At 46.0% G+C, this 16,729-nt stretch overlaps 2 protein-coding genes and 1 long non-coding RNA gene across 7 annotated transcripts in view; 1 reads left to right on the forward strand and 2 right to left on the reverse strand.

Annotated features, from left to right (window-relative positions):
- The first annotated feature begins 491 nt into the window (after positions 1–491).
- On the forward strand, positions 492–7,407 carry LOC121142889. The gene is made up of 3 exons (XR_005880011.1): positions 492–607; positions 2,173–2,342; positions 7,290–7,407. It is a non-coding gene; the product is annotated as an uncharacterized LOC121142889 (long non-coding RNA).
- On the reverse strand, positions 5,497–9,309 carry Tmem265 (transmembrane protein 265). Of its 2 annotated transcripts, XM_005064360.4 has the most exons (3): positions 8,739–9,309; positions 7,306–7,476; positions 5,497–5,989 (listed from the first exon to the last, which is right to left on the reverse strand). In XM_005064360.4, the coding sequence occupies exons 2-3, from the start codon at positions 7,471–7,473 to the stop codon at positions 5,828–5,830; spliced, it is 330 nt and encodes a 109-aa protein (XP_005064417.1). In that variant the 5' UTR covers positions 7,474–7,476; positions 8,739–9,309; the 3' UTR covers positions 5,497–5,827. The 2 variants fall into 2 exon arrangements, with proteins under 2 accessions (XP_005064417.1, XP_040609808.1); XM_040753874.1 differs by lacking the exon at positions 8,739–9,309 and having other exon boundaries at positions 7,306–7,944.
- A 25-nt stretch (positions 9,310–9,334) lies between these two features.
- LOC101840415 (Snf2 related CREBBP activator protein) overlaps positions 9,335–16,729 on the reverse strand; it is a 46,998-nt gene continuing 39,603 nt past the window's right edge. For all 4 annotated transcript variants that reach the window (XM_040753861.1, XM_040753868.1, XM_040753851.1 and 1 more), the window contains 7 exons: positions 16,066–16,235; positions 15,712–15,908; positions 15,507–15,621; positions 15,192–15,311; positions 13,032–13,226; positions 12,487–12,570; positions 9,335–12,384 (listed from right to left, as the gene is read on the reverse strand). In XM_040753861.1, the coding sequence (XP_040609795.1) occupies positions 9,691–12,384; positions 12,487–12,570; positions 13,032–13,226; positions 15,192–15,311; positions 15,507–15,621; positions 15,712–15,908; positions 16,066–16,235 (3,575 nt within the window). In that variant the 3' untranslated portion in view covers positions 9,335–9,690. The remainder of the gene's footprint in view (positions 12,385–12,486; positions 12,571–13,031; positions 13,227–15,191; positions 15,312–15,506; positions 15,622–15,711; positions 15,909–16,065; positions 16,236–16,729) is intronic.

Consider the following 16,729-nt stretch of genomic DNA (forward strand, 5'->3'; position numbering starts at 1 on the left):
GGAAAGGTGCTATATGGGGTATATTCATCTGTTTCGAACCCTGATGGGCTGCAGAGCCTGACGGTGATCAACGGATGTAGGCCATTCATCTGGTTTCTGTCTCTGGTGACGAGGTGGCCATTAGCTGTCGGCAGAACAGCCCTTGCACCCTCAGCGACTTTGTTGCATTGCACGAGGATGGGTGTTTTAGCCTATGCAGCCCAGTTGGGACACTTTTGTGTGCTTTTATTAAAATAAAAAGGGGGGAGATGTTGGGCGCTGCCCTGGAACCACGCCATGGCGAGATGGCGCTGACATCCGCCTGACAGTTGCAATGACAACTCTGCTGCGCATGAGCAGGAGCTCCCTGCCCACGAGGCCGGGGGTGCCTGTGCCTTACGTCACCTCGGGTGACATAATTGGACCAGTAATTAACTGCCACGTCCGAGGCGAGAGAAACTCTCTATATAAGGAGAGTCCCGTTAGGGCGTGGGGTCTTCGCTTTGTGATAGCTTATGCTCCTCCTCTCAGGAGCAATAAAGCTTACTGCAGAAGGATCCTGATCGTGTGCCGCGTCATTCTTGCGGGCGAGATAGAGCGCGGGACAAAGATCAACTTAGGCTGTCAGGTTTGGTGATAGGAATTCTTACTCTCTGAGCTATCTTGTTGGCCCTGGAGTAGTCTTTTTTTTTTTAAAGATTTATTTATTATGTATACAGTGTTCTGCCTGCATGTAAGGCATGCACACCAGAAGAGAGCACCAGATCTCATTAAAGATGGTTGAGAGTCACTATGTGGTTGCTGAGATTTGAACTCTCCAGCCCTGGAAAAGATTTTTAACCCAGAAATGGGATTTCCCTAATGGCCTGTGAGACATGGAGACAGATGGAATTTGAGTATGTGGGAGTAGAGAAATTATAATGTAAATTTGCATAATCTGAAGAAAAGAATCCCTGGTGAACTAGTTCATATGAAACACTGGCTAGGTTATCACTGGCTAAAGTTCCCTAATATCAGGTTCTGGAAGTCCTCAGAAAAATGTCAGGTATTACTAGGGAAACAGCATTCAAGAATCAGTGCTCAGTGCCAAGTGTACTGGACCTGATAAGGCTATTTCTACAGGAGATACAAGAGAAAAGCAAATTAATTCAGCAGAGACATCGTGGCTGGTATGGGACTTTAATAGCTTTTGCAGAGCAAGATGGTGAGACTCGTAAATCAAGTTTATAAGGTGTGAAAACAAAGGGGATTTAAAAAAAAACGCAAAGAGGTCTGTTGGGATCACTTAAAGACAACTACACCTGGGCTTGGTGACATATCTGTCAGCAAATAGGAAGTGGAGGCAGCAGTTCAAGGCCAGGCTGGGATACATAAGCCCATCTTAAAAAATACAAACAGCCTGTGAGATGGATAGTTCAGTGGGTTAAAGTACTTGTCATCAGCACCGATGAGTCAATTCTTAGGTCCCACGTGGTGTAAGAAAACCAGTTCCTGAACATTGTTTCCTTACTTCTGCATGCATGCTGTGCTGGAGCCCTCCCCACACAACACACACCACCACTAACAACGGGGATAGGAGAAATGGATCAGTGGTTAAGAGCACTGGCTGCTCTTGCAGATGAGATACGTTTGGCTCACAACAATCTGTAACTTCAGTTCCAGGAGATCTAACGCCTTCTTCTGACCTCCTTGGGTATTAGGCAAGCATGTGGCACAGATACACACATACAGGCAAAACACTCACACATGTAATTTAAAAGCCCAGCTGTGATAAATAAAAGAACAAAAAAGTGGGCAAGTATCCTCCCCAGAGCACTATACTCCCATAGGAAAAAGAATACAGAGGGTGGAGTTTATTTGCAATTAGGTGTGGTTAATGAAGAGTGGTGGCCACAGCACAACTCTAGAGCCTGTCAGACCCTGGAAGCTGGCTCCAGTGGCAGGTAGCGCAGGCTGGCATGGCTGGCCTTACTTCCACTTGGCTGTGGGCCAGGCCAACCAATGCAAGTTGGCTGTACTGAGATCATTCAAGAAGTGGGGGATGACGTACATCAGCCCCAAGGGATGAGACCAGATGGCTCAAGGCAGATGTGAATTTTGGAATGGTACTGTCCTGTCTGTGCTACTGTGGCTAAAATTAATCTCCCAATGAATTGATTCAAATGTTGTATTGGATCTTGCTAACGTTTTCAGAGTATCCTCTGCTGGAATGGACTTCAGAAAGTCTGCTTGTCCTCTGTGATGACGTTTCACTATATAAAGCTAACTTTTGAATGTCTCAGACTTGGAAAACATCAGGAGGAGCAGTAACAACTGGTGGACTTCTCAATGATATAGCTGCCTTTGAAGTCACCTGTGTTCCTGTAAGTAACCCCAAAAAACTCATTGGTTCATCATAGTAGACTTGAATTGTTTCCTTGGTCTGTTGTTGCTGTCCTATCTAGAGTGAACATATTTATTCCTGTCTCCCCAGAAGTAACATAGCATTTTGGAACATTGAAGACAGCTATCATGTGTTTCTCTCTCATCAGTGTATGCATCTCTAATTTGTTTAGCTCTTCTCTTGCTCAAACATTCTATTCATGAGGCACATAAACTTCAAAAGACATATACAAGAGCAAGGCAGACATGGTGCATGGTAAGTTGAGAGGTTAAGGGCAGCCTGGTCTAAATATTGAATTCCAGGATAGCTAGAGCCATATAGTGATACCCTGTGTAAAAAACAATGAGGGGGGAGGGGTAGCACAAGAATATCCATAGTAGCATGGTTCTATAATGTTCATGAATTGGAAACACCTTCAAGGCTACCAACAGCAAATAAACAAATTATAATGTATTGATATAAACAACAAAACTACAGCAGTACACAATACTCACTACACAATGTTAAAAGCAAAGACAAAAAGATATGAGACTCCATCTCTATAAAATCCAATTTACTTTTATTTATGCATGTACCCACAGAGGTCCAGCATGCTGACTTCCTTGGAGCTGGGGTTTTACAGGCAGTTGTAAGCTTCTGGTAGGTGCTGGGAAGCAAACTTGGGTCCTCTGCAAGAGCAGCAAGTGCTCTTAAATCCTCAGTCATCATTCTTTTTTTTTTTTTTTTTTTTTGGTTTTTCGAGACAGGGTTTCTCTGTGGCTTTGGAGGCTCTCCTGGAACTTTGCTTGGTAGTCCAGGCTGGCCTCGAACTCACAGAGATCCGCCTGTCTCTGCCTCCCGAGTGCTGGGATTAAAGGCGTGCGCCACCTACACCCGGCCCTCAGTCATCATTCTTTCAGGTTCTAATTATCATCTTTTCTCCAGGCCCTAATTATTTTGGGGGAAGGTGCTCTTGCATCCCATTAATATTTTTTGTGTGCATGTGTATATAGCTTTGTGTATGAAAGTTTTACCTGCTTGTACATATGTGCACCTCATACATGCCTGGTACCTGTAGAGATCAGAAGGAACTGGAAAACCCTGAAACTGCCATTACAGAGGTGTGAATAACCATGTAAATATGGGGAATGGAACCCAGGTCTTCTGCAAGAACAGGGGCTCTTAACTGTGGAATGTTTCTCCAGCCCTCGCCCCCTGACACACTTTATTTTATTTTATTATTTATTTGGTTTTTCGAGACAGGGTTTCTCTGTATTGTTTTGGAGGCTGTCCGGAACTAGCTCTGTAGACCAGGCTGGCCTCGAACTCACAGAGATCCGCCTGTCTCTGCCTCCCGAGTGCTGGGATTAAAGGCGTGCGCCACCAACGCCCAGCAACACCCTTTTTTAAAAATTTATTTATTTACTTTGAGACAAGGTTTCTTTGTGTAATAGCCCCATGTCCTGGAACCTACTCTGCAACCAGGCTGGCCTTAAACTTCACAGATTCTCCTGTCTCTGCCTCCAAAGTGGGGACTAAATGTGTGCACCACCACTGCTTGGCCCATATATCTCAATTTAAACATTTATCTCTTGATTGGTTGATTGACTGTCATCTCTCTAAAGCAAAATCAAGCAAAATCACATTGTGAAGTCAGAATAGTAGTTACTTGTGATAAGAAATGACAGCTGGGTGGTGGTGGTGCACGCTTTAATCCCAGTACTCTGGAGGCAGAGGCAGGCAGATCTCTGTGAATTCGAGGCTAAGGCTACCTTGGCTCTAGAGTCAGTTATAAGACAGCTATGGTTGTTAGACAGAGAAACTCTATCTCAAAAAACCAAAGATTAGAGGGTATTAAGGTTTTGCAGTGCTGACAACAATCAATTTGAGTAGTAGCTTTTAGGTATTGGCTACGTGTTGATTTAAAGTGTGTATTTGTCGGGCGGTGGTGGTGCACGCCTTTAATCCCAGCACTCGGGAGGCAGAGGCAGGCGGATCTCTGTGAGTTGGAGGCCAGGCTGGACCGACAGCCTCCAAAACAATACAGAGAAACCCTGTCTGGTAAAACCAAAAAAAAAAAAATAATAATAATTACAAAGTGTGTATTTGTCTGTGAATCTGCTTGTGGGTTTCATTAAGAAGATATTTAAGCTAAGTGTGGTGGTATACATCTGCAATTCTAGCCCTCAGAAGGCAGAAGCAGGAGTTCAGGCCAGAGTGGGCTACATAATCTTGTCATCTTAGAAAACAATAAAAACAACAAAAACAGTCAAGCATGGTGGTCTACACCAGTAATCCTATAATCCCAGCACTTATACATTGACTTTGAGCACAGTCTTGACTCAAAAAAACAAAACAAAACAACAACAAAAAACAGCTACATAACCCCCCAAAGGTACATTTACAGACTCTAAAAGTTTAAAATATTATTAGGAGTTCCAAGATAAAGAATATAAAGCATACTTAATCATATAACTGTCAGTATACACAGCGGTTGTTCTTGTAATTCAATCTTTTCATCTCTCTCGAATCAAACTGTCTGAATTCAATCTACTTTCTCTATTTTCAAGCTTTAGGGTCTAGGACACATATATACCGGCTTCCTCAACTTTAAAGAACAAAGGTACCTACTATTGAGTCACTGTGAGGGTTCAGAAGAAATAAACAGTGTCTGAATCACAGCCTAGCCGTAAAACTAGTCAATAAACAATGTGCTAGCTACTACTATTATTCTTGTCTGACTTCAGAGTCATGGCTGATAGATAAGAAGCTGATTATTTTCCCCCAAGGGAAACTTCAAAAAAAAAAAAAAGAAAGAAAGAAAGAAAGAAAAGAAAAGAAAAATAAAGAAAGAAAATCCTATCCTTCTCTTGGGGCACCTACATAGAGGTTAGAGGTCAAGAAAGAAAGAAAAGAAAAGAAAAACAAAGAAAGAGAAAATCCTATCCTTCTCTTGGGGCACCTACATAGAGGTTAGAGGTCAAGAAAGAAAGAAAAGAAAAGAAAAACAAAGAAAGAGAAAATCCTATCCTTCTCTTGGGGCACCTACATAGAGGTTAGAGGTCAGACACAGGCTTAAGTCATCACTTAAATGTCTAGTCTTCTTGCCTTTATCAAAGGCCCAAGGGAAAGCAGGAAAAAAGAATAAGACAATATTTCACCACCAAAAAAGGTTTTTATTACAAAACAACTTCTAATAAAATCAAGCCTTGGTTTTCAACCCTTTCTCTGAATGGAGGCTCCTAGGATGGAGGGGCAGGGGAGACAAAGCAGAGGATAATGAAAGAAAACAGAGCAGGTTGACCTCCCCAAGAAGTCTCAGGTGCTTTGAATAGCCTAGATGAGCTCTTCCAATGGCTCCTGAGAAAGGCAACATCCTTCCAGATAGGAAGAACCACGAACCACTCCTGTCACCACAACTGAGCACTGCAGCGCTGTTGGATTGGATCCAGGTCTTGACTGGCTCTCAGCAAAGGCCACCCAGGGTTACTCAGCCTGCGTAATGGTGTAGGAGAGTAGCCACAGCAGCAGGGGACCCAGAACAAGGACAGCAAACCAGACAGCAAAACTGGCCAGAATGAGTCTCCGGGCCCGGGCCCCCCAGTACATGGCCTCCTCCGACTGGCCTGCCTTATGCCGCTCTTCTGCCTGTGGGGGCAGGTTAGGGTTAGATTCTCCCCCTGCTTCTGTCCCCAAGTGCCCACTGCCCCACTCATTACCATAGCTCATAGTCACACATCCAAACATTTTACATCTTTCCTTTGTCTTGTTTCATCTACAACAAAACCATTGATAGCAGTCCTGCCTACTTTTTAAGTGGTTAGTTAGCTTACAAGATTGCACATGGAAAATGCTTTTTAATGACTTTGGTTTGTTTTGTGGTATGGACATGCTATCAGGATCTGGGCATACCAGCCAAGTACCTTGTTGAATTACATTTTTGGATGGAAAATACTTTTATCTGTCCTACATTTGTTCATTCAGTCAAATCTCTCATGGTCCAACAGGCACATTTTGCCCCAGTGAAATTCTTACGGTGACAAAAAGTGTTTCTGACTGTTAAGTTACATCAAGAGGATGAGAAAATTCCAGAAATGATGTTTAGGGTAGCTTGAATAGCCTTTCAATAGGCATCCATGTATGCTGAGCTTAGTGACAATGTACTTATGGGCAAGGCTCTGGGCTCAATTCCTAGCAGCACAATCCCCACTGCCACCACAAAAAAAGGTACAGGTGAATTGCTCTCATCACTATTCAACTGTCTGCCTATAGTTTCGCCCCTTGTAATTCAACCTTAAAGGAGGCTTTGAGTAGTTCTTTCTGAAACACAAATCTGGCCATGTCGCTCCCCTGAAATAATTTTTACATTGCTTTCTAATATTCGAGATAAAGTCAAAATTCCCAAGTACAGAATTGGAGGCCCTCAGGATCTAGATCTTTGATGTCAATTCTCGGTATTTAATGTCATTTAACCATTTGCACTCATTGCTGACTTTATTTGGATTGTCCTTTCACCCTCATACACTCACTCTTTAAAGTTATCTTCTTGTCATCTTTGGTATGCTCTAGTAGTCTCTCTCTCTCTCCCTCTCTCCCTCTCTCCCTCTCTCCCTCCTCCCTCCCTCCCTCCCTCCCTCCCTCCCTCCCTCCCTCCCTCCCTCCCTCCCTCCCTCCCTCTCTCTCTCTCTCTCTCTCTCTCTCTCTCTCTCTCTCTCTCTCTCCACACACACACAAATATAACTTTCTTTGTTCCTAAAGTACCCTGTGCTTCCCCTGTACCACAGTATTGGTGAGCTGCATTCTACTAGTTATCCATTCTTACAACTATCTCTTATTCTGGCACTAAGCCCATAGCTAAGCATCAGTAGGTATTTAGTAACTGTTTAATTAACTGTAGAAAGAGTAGACACACAAAATCATTTTCTTACACCCTCCCCTTTACCCACAGGGATTTTATTCCTCACCTTGATGGCAAACACAAGAGCCATGACTCCCAGGCAAGAACAGCCACAGATAATGCTAGTAGCTGCCAAGTAGCGGAGGCGGAGCCAGCAGCAGTGGACAGGGGATGCAGAATGAGCAGCTCCCATGTTGCTCATCAAGCTCTCCGCTGCCTTCTCCTCGTCCTCCATCACCTGTGGGCGATATAGTCAAGGTACTTTTAAGCCCAACAAATGAGCTCTTGCTCTGGCGTGGTGACTCAACCCTTCTCAAAGCATGCTGTCCTAATCCTACACTTAGGAATGCTGTTGTACTGGGAAATTCCTCCAATGACTCAGACCAAGAAACTAAATGCATGGATGGAATCCTCTCCATAAAGCTTAACATTCTGAATCTTTAAAGGCAAGGATGTGTGAATATACTCTTAATCTCAAAAAGTATAGAGAAGCAAACTGACATTCATATCAAGAAACAAGATATAGAATCTCAAAACCCTGTGTAAGTACCTTATTTTGTTTTGAGATAGGGTCTCACTATGTAGCTCTCCCTTGCTGGCCTGAACTATATAGATAAGCCTGACCTCAAATTCAGATGATCACCTCTCTCTACTCTCTTGTGCTGGGATTTTTTTTAAACAGGGTTTCTCTCTCTCTCTCTCTCTCTCTCTCTCTCTCTCTCTCTCTCTATATATATATATATATATATATATATATATATATATATAGTCTTGGCTGTCCTGGAACTCACTATGAAGACCAGGCTGGCCTAGAACTCAAAGAGGTCCACCTGCCTCTACCTCCTGAGTACTGGGATTAAAGGCATGTGACACCATACCCAGCATGAAAACAGTTCTGGCAATGAAGGAAAAGGAAAATCTTCTTTCCTGCTTATAAAACAAAAAACCTCAAAAACAAACAAACACCTAGCCAAGTAGTGGCAGCAGACATCTATAATCCTGATTCTGGACAGGTGGAAGCAGAAAGATCAAGAGTTCAAGACCAGTATTGCCAGTTTGGAGTTTGAGGATATATGAGATCCTGTCTCAAAACAAAACCAAAAACACAAAAACCAAAAAATCCTAAACCCTGAACATAGTCTTCTTGCTGCCACCTCTCTCCATTTCAACTCAGACCAGACAACACAATCAGATTTGCAGAGTTCAAATGACCTCACTGCCCACACAGAAACCTGTACAGTGCCTTTACTGATTCCCAGGCCCTCTATGCACATCAAAATGCCTCATGTCTAATTATTCTCCTACAGCTTGGGCGCAACAAAGCCACCTGTGGCTCCCCAAGCACAAGCAAAGAAAAGGCAGATGAGAGAGCAAAAGGACGTGTAGCAAAGCTGCAATGGCAAGCTGAAGCAAGAACTCAAGTGTCAGCAAGTGAGAAGAGGCCAAGAAGCCAGCCCAGGGAGGGAAGGTCGCAAATTATAAACACGAGCAGATTCTTACCTGGCTATAGGCTTGGAGGGACTGTGAGTTTCGGCTCCTGCCTCAGGTTTGATTTGGCTTGGGTGGAGATGAAGCTGACTCATGGCTCCAAGCCAAGCCAAGGTAGAGTTGTGGGGCCAGACACCATGTGAAGGGCCCAGGGAGCTGGGACGGGGCATGGCCAACTCAAACCAGTTTGGCTAGATGGAGAGCAGAGGAGGGCCAAGGCATGAAGCAAATGGAGGATGCCTCTCTCTGAAGAAAGGAGTGTAAGGAAGCACCTGAGCGAGGAGGCTGGAAGGGAACCTCAAGGCGTCAGAGAGCCTAGGGAAGCTCGAGAGTCAGAGAAAAGAGCTATGTCTGAGTGGTTTGAAACTGAGACTACACAGCCTACCAGATCAGATTTGACAATCTTCCCTTTTTCTGACTGAGAGAGGGTTAAGTTCTGCTTTAAAAGTATACAATCTTGGATTAGAGATCAGGTATGGGGCCACTGCAAGAGGGAGGTGAAAAATTATATCCAAGTTCCCACCCAACCCTCCACCAGACCAGGAAATCAGAAGCCTCCTTACACGGATGCTTGTACAGAAACTAAGTTTATTATGTTTTCTTCTTAAAAAAAAAAAAAAAAAAAACCAAACCCACCCCACCTCATTGAAGAAAAGCCCCTCCCCCTTTTCCCTAAGGGTTTGAGGCTGTGAAAGACAGCTGGGGAATCAAGTACAAGGGGGTGGGGACAGAGACTATCTTGCCACCCTTAACACTGCCCAGCCATGTAGGGTAGGAGGGGGGTTGTGAGGACCCCATTTCCATGACAACCAGTTACCTACCCCCTACTTTGGTGGAAAGGGAGACAGCCCCCTATGTCTCCCTGGAGGCTTTTCCCCTCAGACTTCAAGTAGTGGTTAACAGAGTCAGGCCTGGGCGTGGGGAGGCGACCATGGTGGGATACCTAGGTGAAGGGCCTACCCACTCACGTCTTGGCCTTTCGACCTCTGTGACTAACAGTAGGGGTAGATAGGTGGGGAGGAGCACTGCTACGCAGGATACGCTGGTCCCCTTGGTTGGTCCCAACGAGCCTGCGGGGACCAGTTCGGCGGCGTGGGGTTCCATCTCCTTCCTCCTCGTCACCTGAGGCTTCTGCCTCTGACTCCTCTACTGACCCCTCAGGCCCCAGGGGACTTGGGGGCTGCAAGCGGCCCCGTTTTGCCATCCCAGAACTCCCAACTGGAGCCCCTGACCTTTTGCGAGGCATTTTTTCAGTTTCTAGTGGGGGAACTAGAGACCCTGGACGCAGGCGGGTTGAGCGAAATTTGGGAGTTAATGAGACCACAGGTGGTGTCAGTTCTAACCCACTTGGCCCACTATCTGCTAAATCCAGGTCATCCTGAATTACAGCCATCACCGTGGACCCTTCACTCTTCCGTCCCCGCATCCCCTCCGCTTCAAGCCGTAGGCGGGCCAGGCGTGTGAGAGGGCGGCTTCCATCCTCATCAGAGGAACTGCCTTCACTTTCCACCTGGCCCACGGGTGGCCGCCGCACCCCCAATCCACAACTCTCAAGGGCAGAAGAGGTGTCGGTGTCCAGTACAGGGAGCTGGCTGGGCCTCGGTGATGGTGGGTTCTTGGGAGGTCGGCCCCGCTTCCGCTTAGGTGTGGATGTTGAAATGGTGACAGTGGTGACTGTGTTGGTGACAGCAGTAGGACAGGCTAGGAGTGGTGGGAGTGGTGTCAGGGGTGCTGGGAAAGGGAGTGGCTGTGTCCGGCTCTCTAAACTGCCATCCCCTGGAGAGGATATGGTCCCAGGAACGGGTAGGTCCCTTGCTTTAGGTGGACGTCCACGCCGTCTTTTCTCCACAGGTGATAGGATGGGCTCTGGTCTGTGAACTGGTTCAGGTGCAAGAGGCTGGGGACCAGGAACAAACTGGGGCCTGAGGGCAGGTTCCGCAACAGTTACTGTCTCAGACCCAGCAACTGGGTCAACCCCATTGGTTTTCCCCTTAGAGATGGACGAAGGTGTCTCATCCACCCCTCTCCCAGCATCGGCTGGAGACCTGTTCTTCTTAGGGGGCCTCCCCCTCCGACGTTTCACAGCGGGTGGAGTGATGGCAAGCTCTGCTCCTTCACCATTCTCTGGGCTGCCCCCACCAGTCATACCCAGTTCAATGTGACGACAAGCAATGAAGGGTTGCTGGGTTGGGGTGGACAGTGAGGATGAAGGAGCAGCTTCACAGGGCCCACTGCTGGGAGGTGAGGACTCTGGCCCTGACATGCTATGGGTCGATGGGCTTCCTGGACTGGTGCTAGGTTCAGACACCCCAGGTACCAGGGTGTTGGCAGTTCCCCGATGTCGCCGCCGTCTCACAAGTTCTTTTTCCTCCACCACAGTTACTAGCCGTCCTGGCAGTTTTCGAAGTACTTTGGGACCTGGGGGTTGTCCTGCCCGACCAGACCCCTGACCCCTGATTTCTACATCAGCACTGGTGCGACGCCGTGGGGGACGGGCAGGTGAAGGACCCTCAGGAGAGGAGGTGGCTGAAGATGAAGCTGATGGGGCTATAACCTCGGCTCTAACAAGTTCTTGTGGTTTTTCTGGGTTGGAGATTTGGACCTGAACCTCTGCCATTTCTTCCAAGTTCCTGTGAACCTCCAATACCTCCTGAAGTGGTTCATCAGATGCTGTTGAGGGTGGGAGCTCCAGTCCATTGCTCTCACTCAGACTCTCAGTCAACTCCTCACCACCAGGTAGCAGTGTGGGACTCTCCCCCTCCACAGGACCTGACACCTCCTGCTGCTGACCATTGGGGATGCTGCCAGCTTCCAAGGTTGAACTGGGTGCAGAAATTAGATGATTCTTCTCTGACTCAGGCAGAATATCAGTAGCCCCTGGCAAAAGATCCTTTGGAGGCACAAAATTAACCAGGGAAGCCTCAGAATTGGTTGTTCCAGGCAGCTCTAGAGACTCCATAGGTACCAACTCTTGTGTACGCAGTTCTACTTCTCCTGAGTCCAAGGGAAGGTTGGTAACCCCAGGAGAGATGGGAACAGAAAGGGAATCAAGTAGGGTTGGTGAAGAAGAAGTCAAATGAGAGGTTTGAGCTGGTGAAGGGGTACGAGTGGGTAGAGGGGTACAGGCTGGAGGAATGCAGGTAGGAGAAGAACAAGATGGAGGAAGCTGAAGCAGAGGTGCAGGAGCAGGCAAGATATGGTCAGGAAGAATGGTTATTGGATTTGGGGTGGAAATCGGTATGGGAGCTGTGGCTAGGGCAGAAGTTATAGTAGGGGCAGGGGCAGGGGCAGGGGCAGGGGCAGGGGCAGGGGCAGGGGCAGGGGCAGGGGCAGGTCGAGGCCTAGGCACTGGCCTGGGAATTCGTTCTCTCACAGGGCTGCATTGGGGAGGCGTGAAGGTGTTGCAGGTAAGATGGGTAGATGTGACAGGAGTGTGGTTTGCTCCTTGAGTCTCAGCCCGAGCTCCACGAAGACGCTCACTGACACGAGTCCCCAGCCTCTCAGGAGCCTTGACTTTCTTACTGCGCCGATGACTGCCTCCACTAGTCCCACAGGACATCTCATCCCCAGCCCCTGGCCCTTCTTCTTCCTCTTGGGGCAATCGAAACACCTCCTCCTTGGCTTGATCCAGGTCTTTTCGGGCAGCTTCCACTTGTTCCTACCAATAACACAGCACAATATGGTCAGTAAGAGGCAGAGCAAAGCAAGGCATAGTAGAAATGAGTGGCTTCCCCCTACCTCATTCCTCAGAAAGACTTACTTCTGCCTGTTTGAGCTCTTCTCGGCTTACTTCCTCCAATGAAGCTTCTAGGAATTTCATGGCATAGCGCTCAATGGGAGTCAGCTGGAGGGAAGAGTAAGTTGATAAACATTAGGAAGGATCTATGTATCACCAGGGAAGACAGAGGAAAAACAAAGTCTGAGTCCTGGCATAAGTTATGACTGATGGGAAAAGTCCTTCTGTGTATGTTGTCATATTGGCTGATAAATAAGGCACTGTTGCCAATATGGAAGCAAGATAAGTGGGACTAGGAAAGGTGGAGGATTCTGCGAAACAGAGGCATAGTCACCAGGTAGGAAAAGAGAGGAGTAAGAGGTCCAGACCCTTTCTCTGGTAAGAGAAGACCACATGGAAATACTCAGATTAGCAGTTATGGGTTAATAATTAAGTCAGATCTAGTCAACAAGAAACCATAGCAAATGGCCAACAGCGACCTATGTGTTCATCCGGGACTGATGCGGCTCTAGGACCAGGCTGGTTACATATGACAGATCAAGAGAAGTGATTGCAGATCCAACACTGACCTGTTCTACAAGGGCAGCAATTTCCTGTTCAGCCCTGGACATCTCCTCCTCTTCAGCCCCAGGGCGACTGGCTTCCTCTCCCTCACCAGCAAGAAATCCATCGTTCTCATTAAATTCTGCAAGCTCGGCCACTTGCTCGGCTTTGGCCTGGGTGGCTGCACGGATATCTTCTTCATCTTCTGCCCGACACAATGCCTTTAAAATTGTACAGAAGAAAAACAAAGTACACACAAATAAGAAATTGAAGAACTTGGAGGCTACTGGGCAGTAGTGACACACGCCTTCAATAATCCCAACATTGGGGAGGCAGAGGCCAGTCTGGTCTTCAGAGATCAGGAAAGGGTACTAGATTCCCTGGAACTAGAGTTATAGAGGATTGAGAGCCAGCATGTGGATGTTGGGAATTGAACTTAGGTCCTCTGAAAGAGCAGTAAGTGTTTTCAACAGCTGAACCGCCTCTCTAGAGCCTCCCTCCCAGGTTGAAACAGGTCTCTCTGTGCAGCTGTAGACAAGATTGGACTGACTCAGATACACATAGCTCACACATGGCTTCAATTTTTTTCCCCCCACCCTCAATTTCTTTTTGAAGCACTTGAGTCATATTTGTAGCCTGTTCTATATGCCAGGAAGTAGACACTGTCTCAAAACAAACAAACAAACAAACAAAACCCCTTAAAATCTGGGCTGGGGAAGATAACGCAGCAGGTAAAGATGCTTGCTTTAATTCCTGGAATGCACATAGTGAGGAGATGACCAGTTGTCCTCTGGTAATGCATACCCATGCAAAGACACACAAAGTAATAAATATAATTTTTAAAAAGTTAAAAAGAGCTGGGCAGCGGTGGTGCACACTTTTAATCCCAACACTCCAGAGGCAAAGAGAGGCAGGTGGGTCTCTGAGTTCAGGGCCAGCCAGGTCTACAGAGTGAGTACCAGGACAGCCAGGACTGTACAGAGAAATGCTGCCTTGGAAAAAAACAAAACAAAAAAGAAACAAAGAAGAAAAACAGATCAAAACAAAACAAAATTACCCACAAAACCAACAAAACAAAAAAACAAAACAAAACAAAAACCAAAAACCAACCAACCAAAACCAAACATCTCTTTACAGAAAACTGCAACTAATCAAAATACAGAGTCATGGAGCCCTGTCCCAATGGCTACATCCACAAAGTAACTGCACACCTAAGGACAGGGGACATTTTGGAATGGGGGCAGAAAGACTGTTAAAGCTGGAGAGATCAGACAGTTTGCTGTGAGTAATGTCAGAAGTTATAACCATAAAGTCTCACCAACATGGCTGCCTAACCCTGAGATGAATAAGAACAGCAGCAATGGATGTGCCGAAGTGGATGGGGAAAAGCCATGAGGCTCCAACCCTACACCAAGAACTACAAGCAACTAAAGAGTGATGAGAGCAGGAGGAAGAACACACCCATTGGTTATCCAATACCAAATGATCAGCGCTGAAAACATTCATGAGTAGTATTAAGTGGACTGAATAGGCCTGGTGGTGGTGGTACACGCCTTTAGTCTCAGCACTTGGAAGGCAGAAAAAGGCAGATCTTATGAGTTGGAGATCAACCTGGTCTACAGAGTGAACACCAGGACAGGCTCCAAAGCTACACAGAAGAATCCTGTCTTGAAAAACAAAACAAAACAAAAGGACTGAACAGGTTGTACTTACATATTTAGGAATAAAAACATACAAAACCACACACAAACATACATGTATGTAAAAAGAATTAATGAGGCTGTGTGTTGGCAGCCCACACCTTTAATCCCAGCACTCAGGAGGCAGAGGCAGGTGGATCTCTGTGAGTTCGAGGCCAGCCTGGTCTACAGAGCGAGTTCCAGGACAGCCTCCAAAACAATGCAGAGAAACCCTGTCTTGAAAAACCAAAAAAGAATTAATGAAAAAAAAAAGGCCATGAATTTGAAAGAGAGCAAGGAAGGACAGGGCTTGAAGGGAGGAAGGGAAGAAGGAAACAAATCATTTCATAACCTTAAAAAATAAAAGAAAATCAAAACAAAAAAACACTGAATATAAGCTGGGAACCAATAGAAACTGTACTTTCCCATGAACATCCTCAAAGATAAACGAAAGCCAACATAAATTTAAGCAGCAGTGCTATTTTAGGACTGACCCCTCTTTGTTACCTGCTCCAAAATATGAGTCTGCTTGCTGGCCACAGCCTCTTCCTCCTCCTCAGGAACAGAAGATGCAGACGAGCCAGGTGGCTCCTCCAGAGGCATATCAAACAGCTCTCTGATGGTCTGCTATTGGATACAACAGAAGGGAAGAGGTTAACCAGTGGAATATTACGTCTAAGCCAAAGACGTTGAGGTATGGCGGCACTGCAGATTGAGAAACAGATCTGTGGAGGTTAAAGCAACAGCTGACTAGCAAACAGAGGGACTTCTTCAAGAACAAAAGTTCTCTTCTGTCTAGACTGAAAGGGTTTTATTTTGTACCTGTTTAAAATAGGCTGTAGTGAAGTTGCCTCCTTCAATGGCCATATCTCCCAACATTCTCTTCTGATTTGCCTTTTTTAGAATGTTCTCCTCTACTGTTCGTTCACTGATAAGTCTAGGAAACGGAAGTGAGGTGTAGAACAGCCAAACATCAAGATATGCTATCCATAAACAGGGAGTAAGGTGAGGTAGAAGCAGGCAATACCTATAGATGTGGACATCCCGAGTCTGACCAATTCGATGACAGCGATCCTGGGCCTGAGCATCCATGGTGGGATTCCAGTCGCTGTCATAAAAAACAACAGTGTCTGCTCCTGTCAGGTTCACACCCACACCCCCACTTCGAGTTGAAAGGATGAAGCAGAATATGCGTTTGTCTGCATTGAACCGTTCCATCAAGGCCTAAAAGGAAAGGGAAAAAAGATGGTATTTGGAGACTTATTCCCAAAACAAACCAAAGGCTTTTTAATTTTTAAGGTCCCTTATCTAAGCTGAGAGCTTGAGAAAAAGAAACAGAAGCTGAGGGGCATCTCTAGAGGCCTAAGGATGCCTAAGTTACCTGTCTCTGCTCAACTCTAGTAGACCCATCCAGACGCAAATATAGGTGACCATGATAGGTGAGAAACTGCTCTAATACATCCAGCATTCGGGTCATCTGGGTGAAAATGAGCACCCGGTGGCCCTCCGCCTTGAGCTGCCGCAACAGCACTGCCAATGTCTGCAACTTTCCTGAAGAAATATGAAGGAATACAAGTAGTTACCTACATGACGGAATAGAGAATATAATACTAGAAAGCTACAGTTGAAGAACAAAACGTTATGCAAAGGTTCAACTAGGCCATTGAATAAAAAAACATTTAATTCTCCATTTTTTACCCTCTCTCCCTTCCTTTTTTTTTTTTTTTTTTTTTGAGACAGGGTTTCTCTATGTACAAGCTCTGGCTGGCCTAAAACTCATATAGATTCATCTGTTTCTGCCCTCAATAGTGCTGGTATTAAAGGCCTGTACCACCAATTCTGGGCCAGACTAGGCTGTTAAGAGGTTATATTTTTTGGTTGTTACCCTAGCCATCTCTCTAGAAAGACAAACAAAAAACCAAAACCAAACAAACAAACAACAACAAAAAAGAGGTTATCTAGTTTAATGTTACAACATACAGAAATGACACTGAGGCTCGAGAAATTGCAAGAGTACTTGTTGCTCTTACAGAGGAACCAGGTTA

Source organism: Mesocricetus auratus, unplaced genomic scaffold (genome assembly GCF_017639785.1).
Source record: "Mesocricetus auratus isolate SY011 unplaced genomic scaffold, BCM_Maur_2.0 Super-Scaffold_4256, whole genome shotgun sequence".
NCBI lineage: Eukaryota > Metazoa > Chordata > Mammalia > Rodentia > Cricetidae > Mesocricetus > Mesocricetus auratus.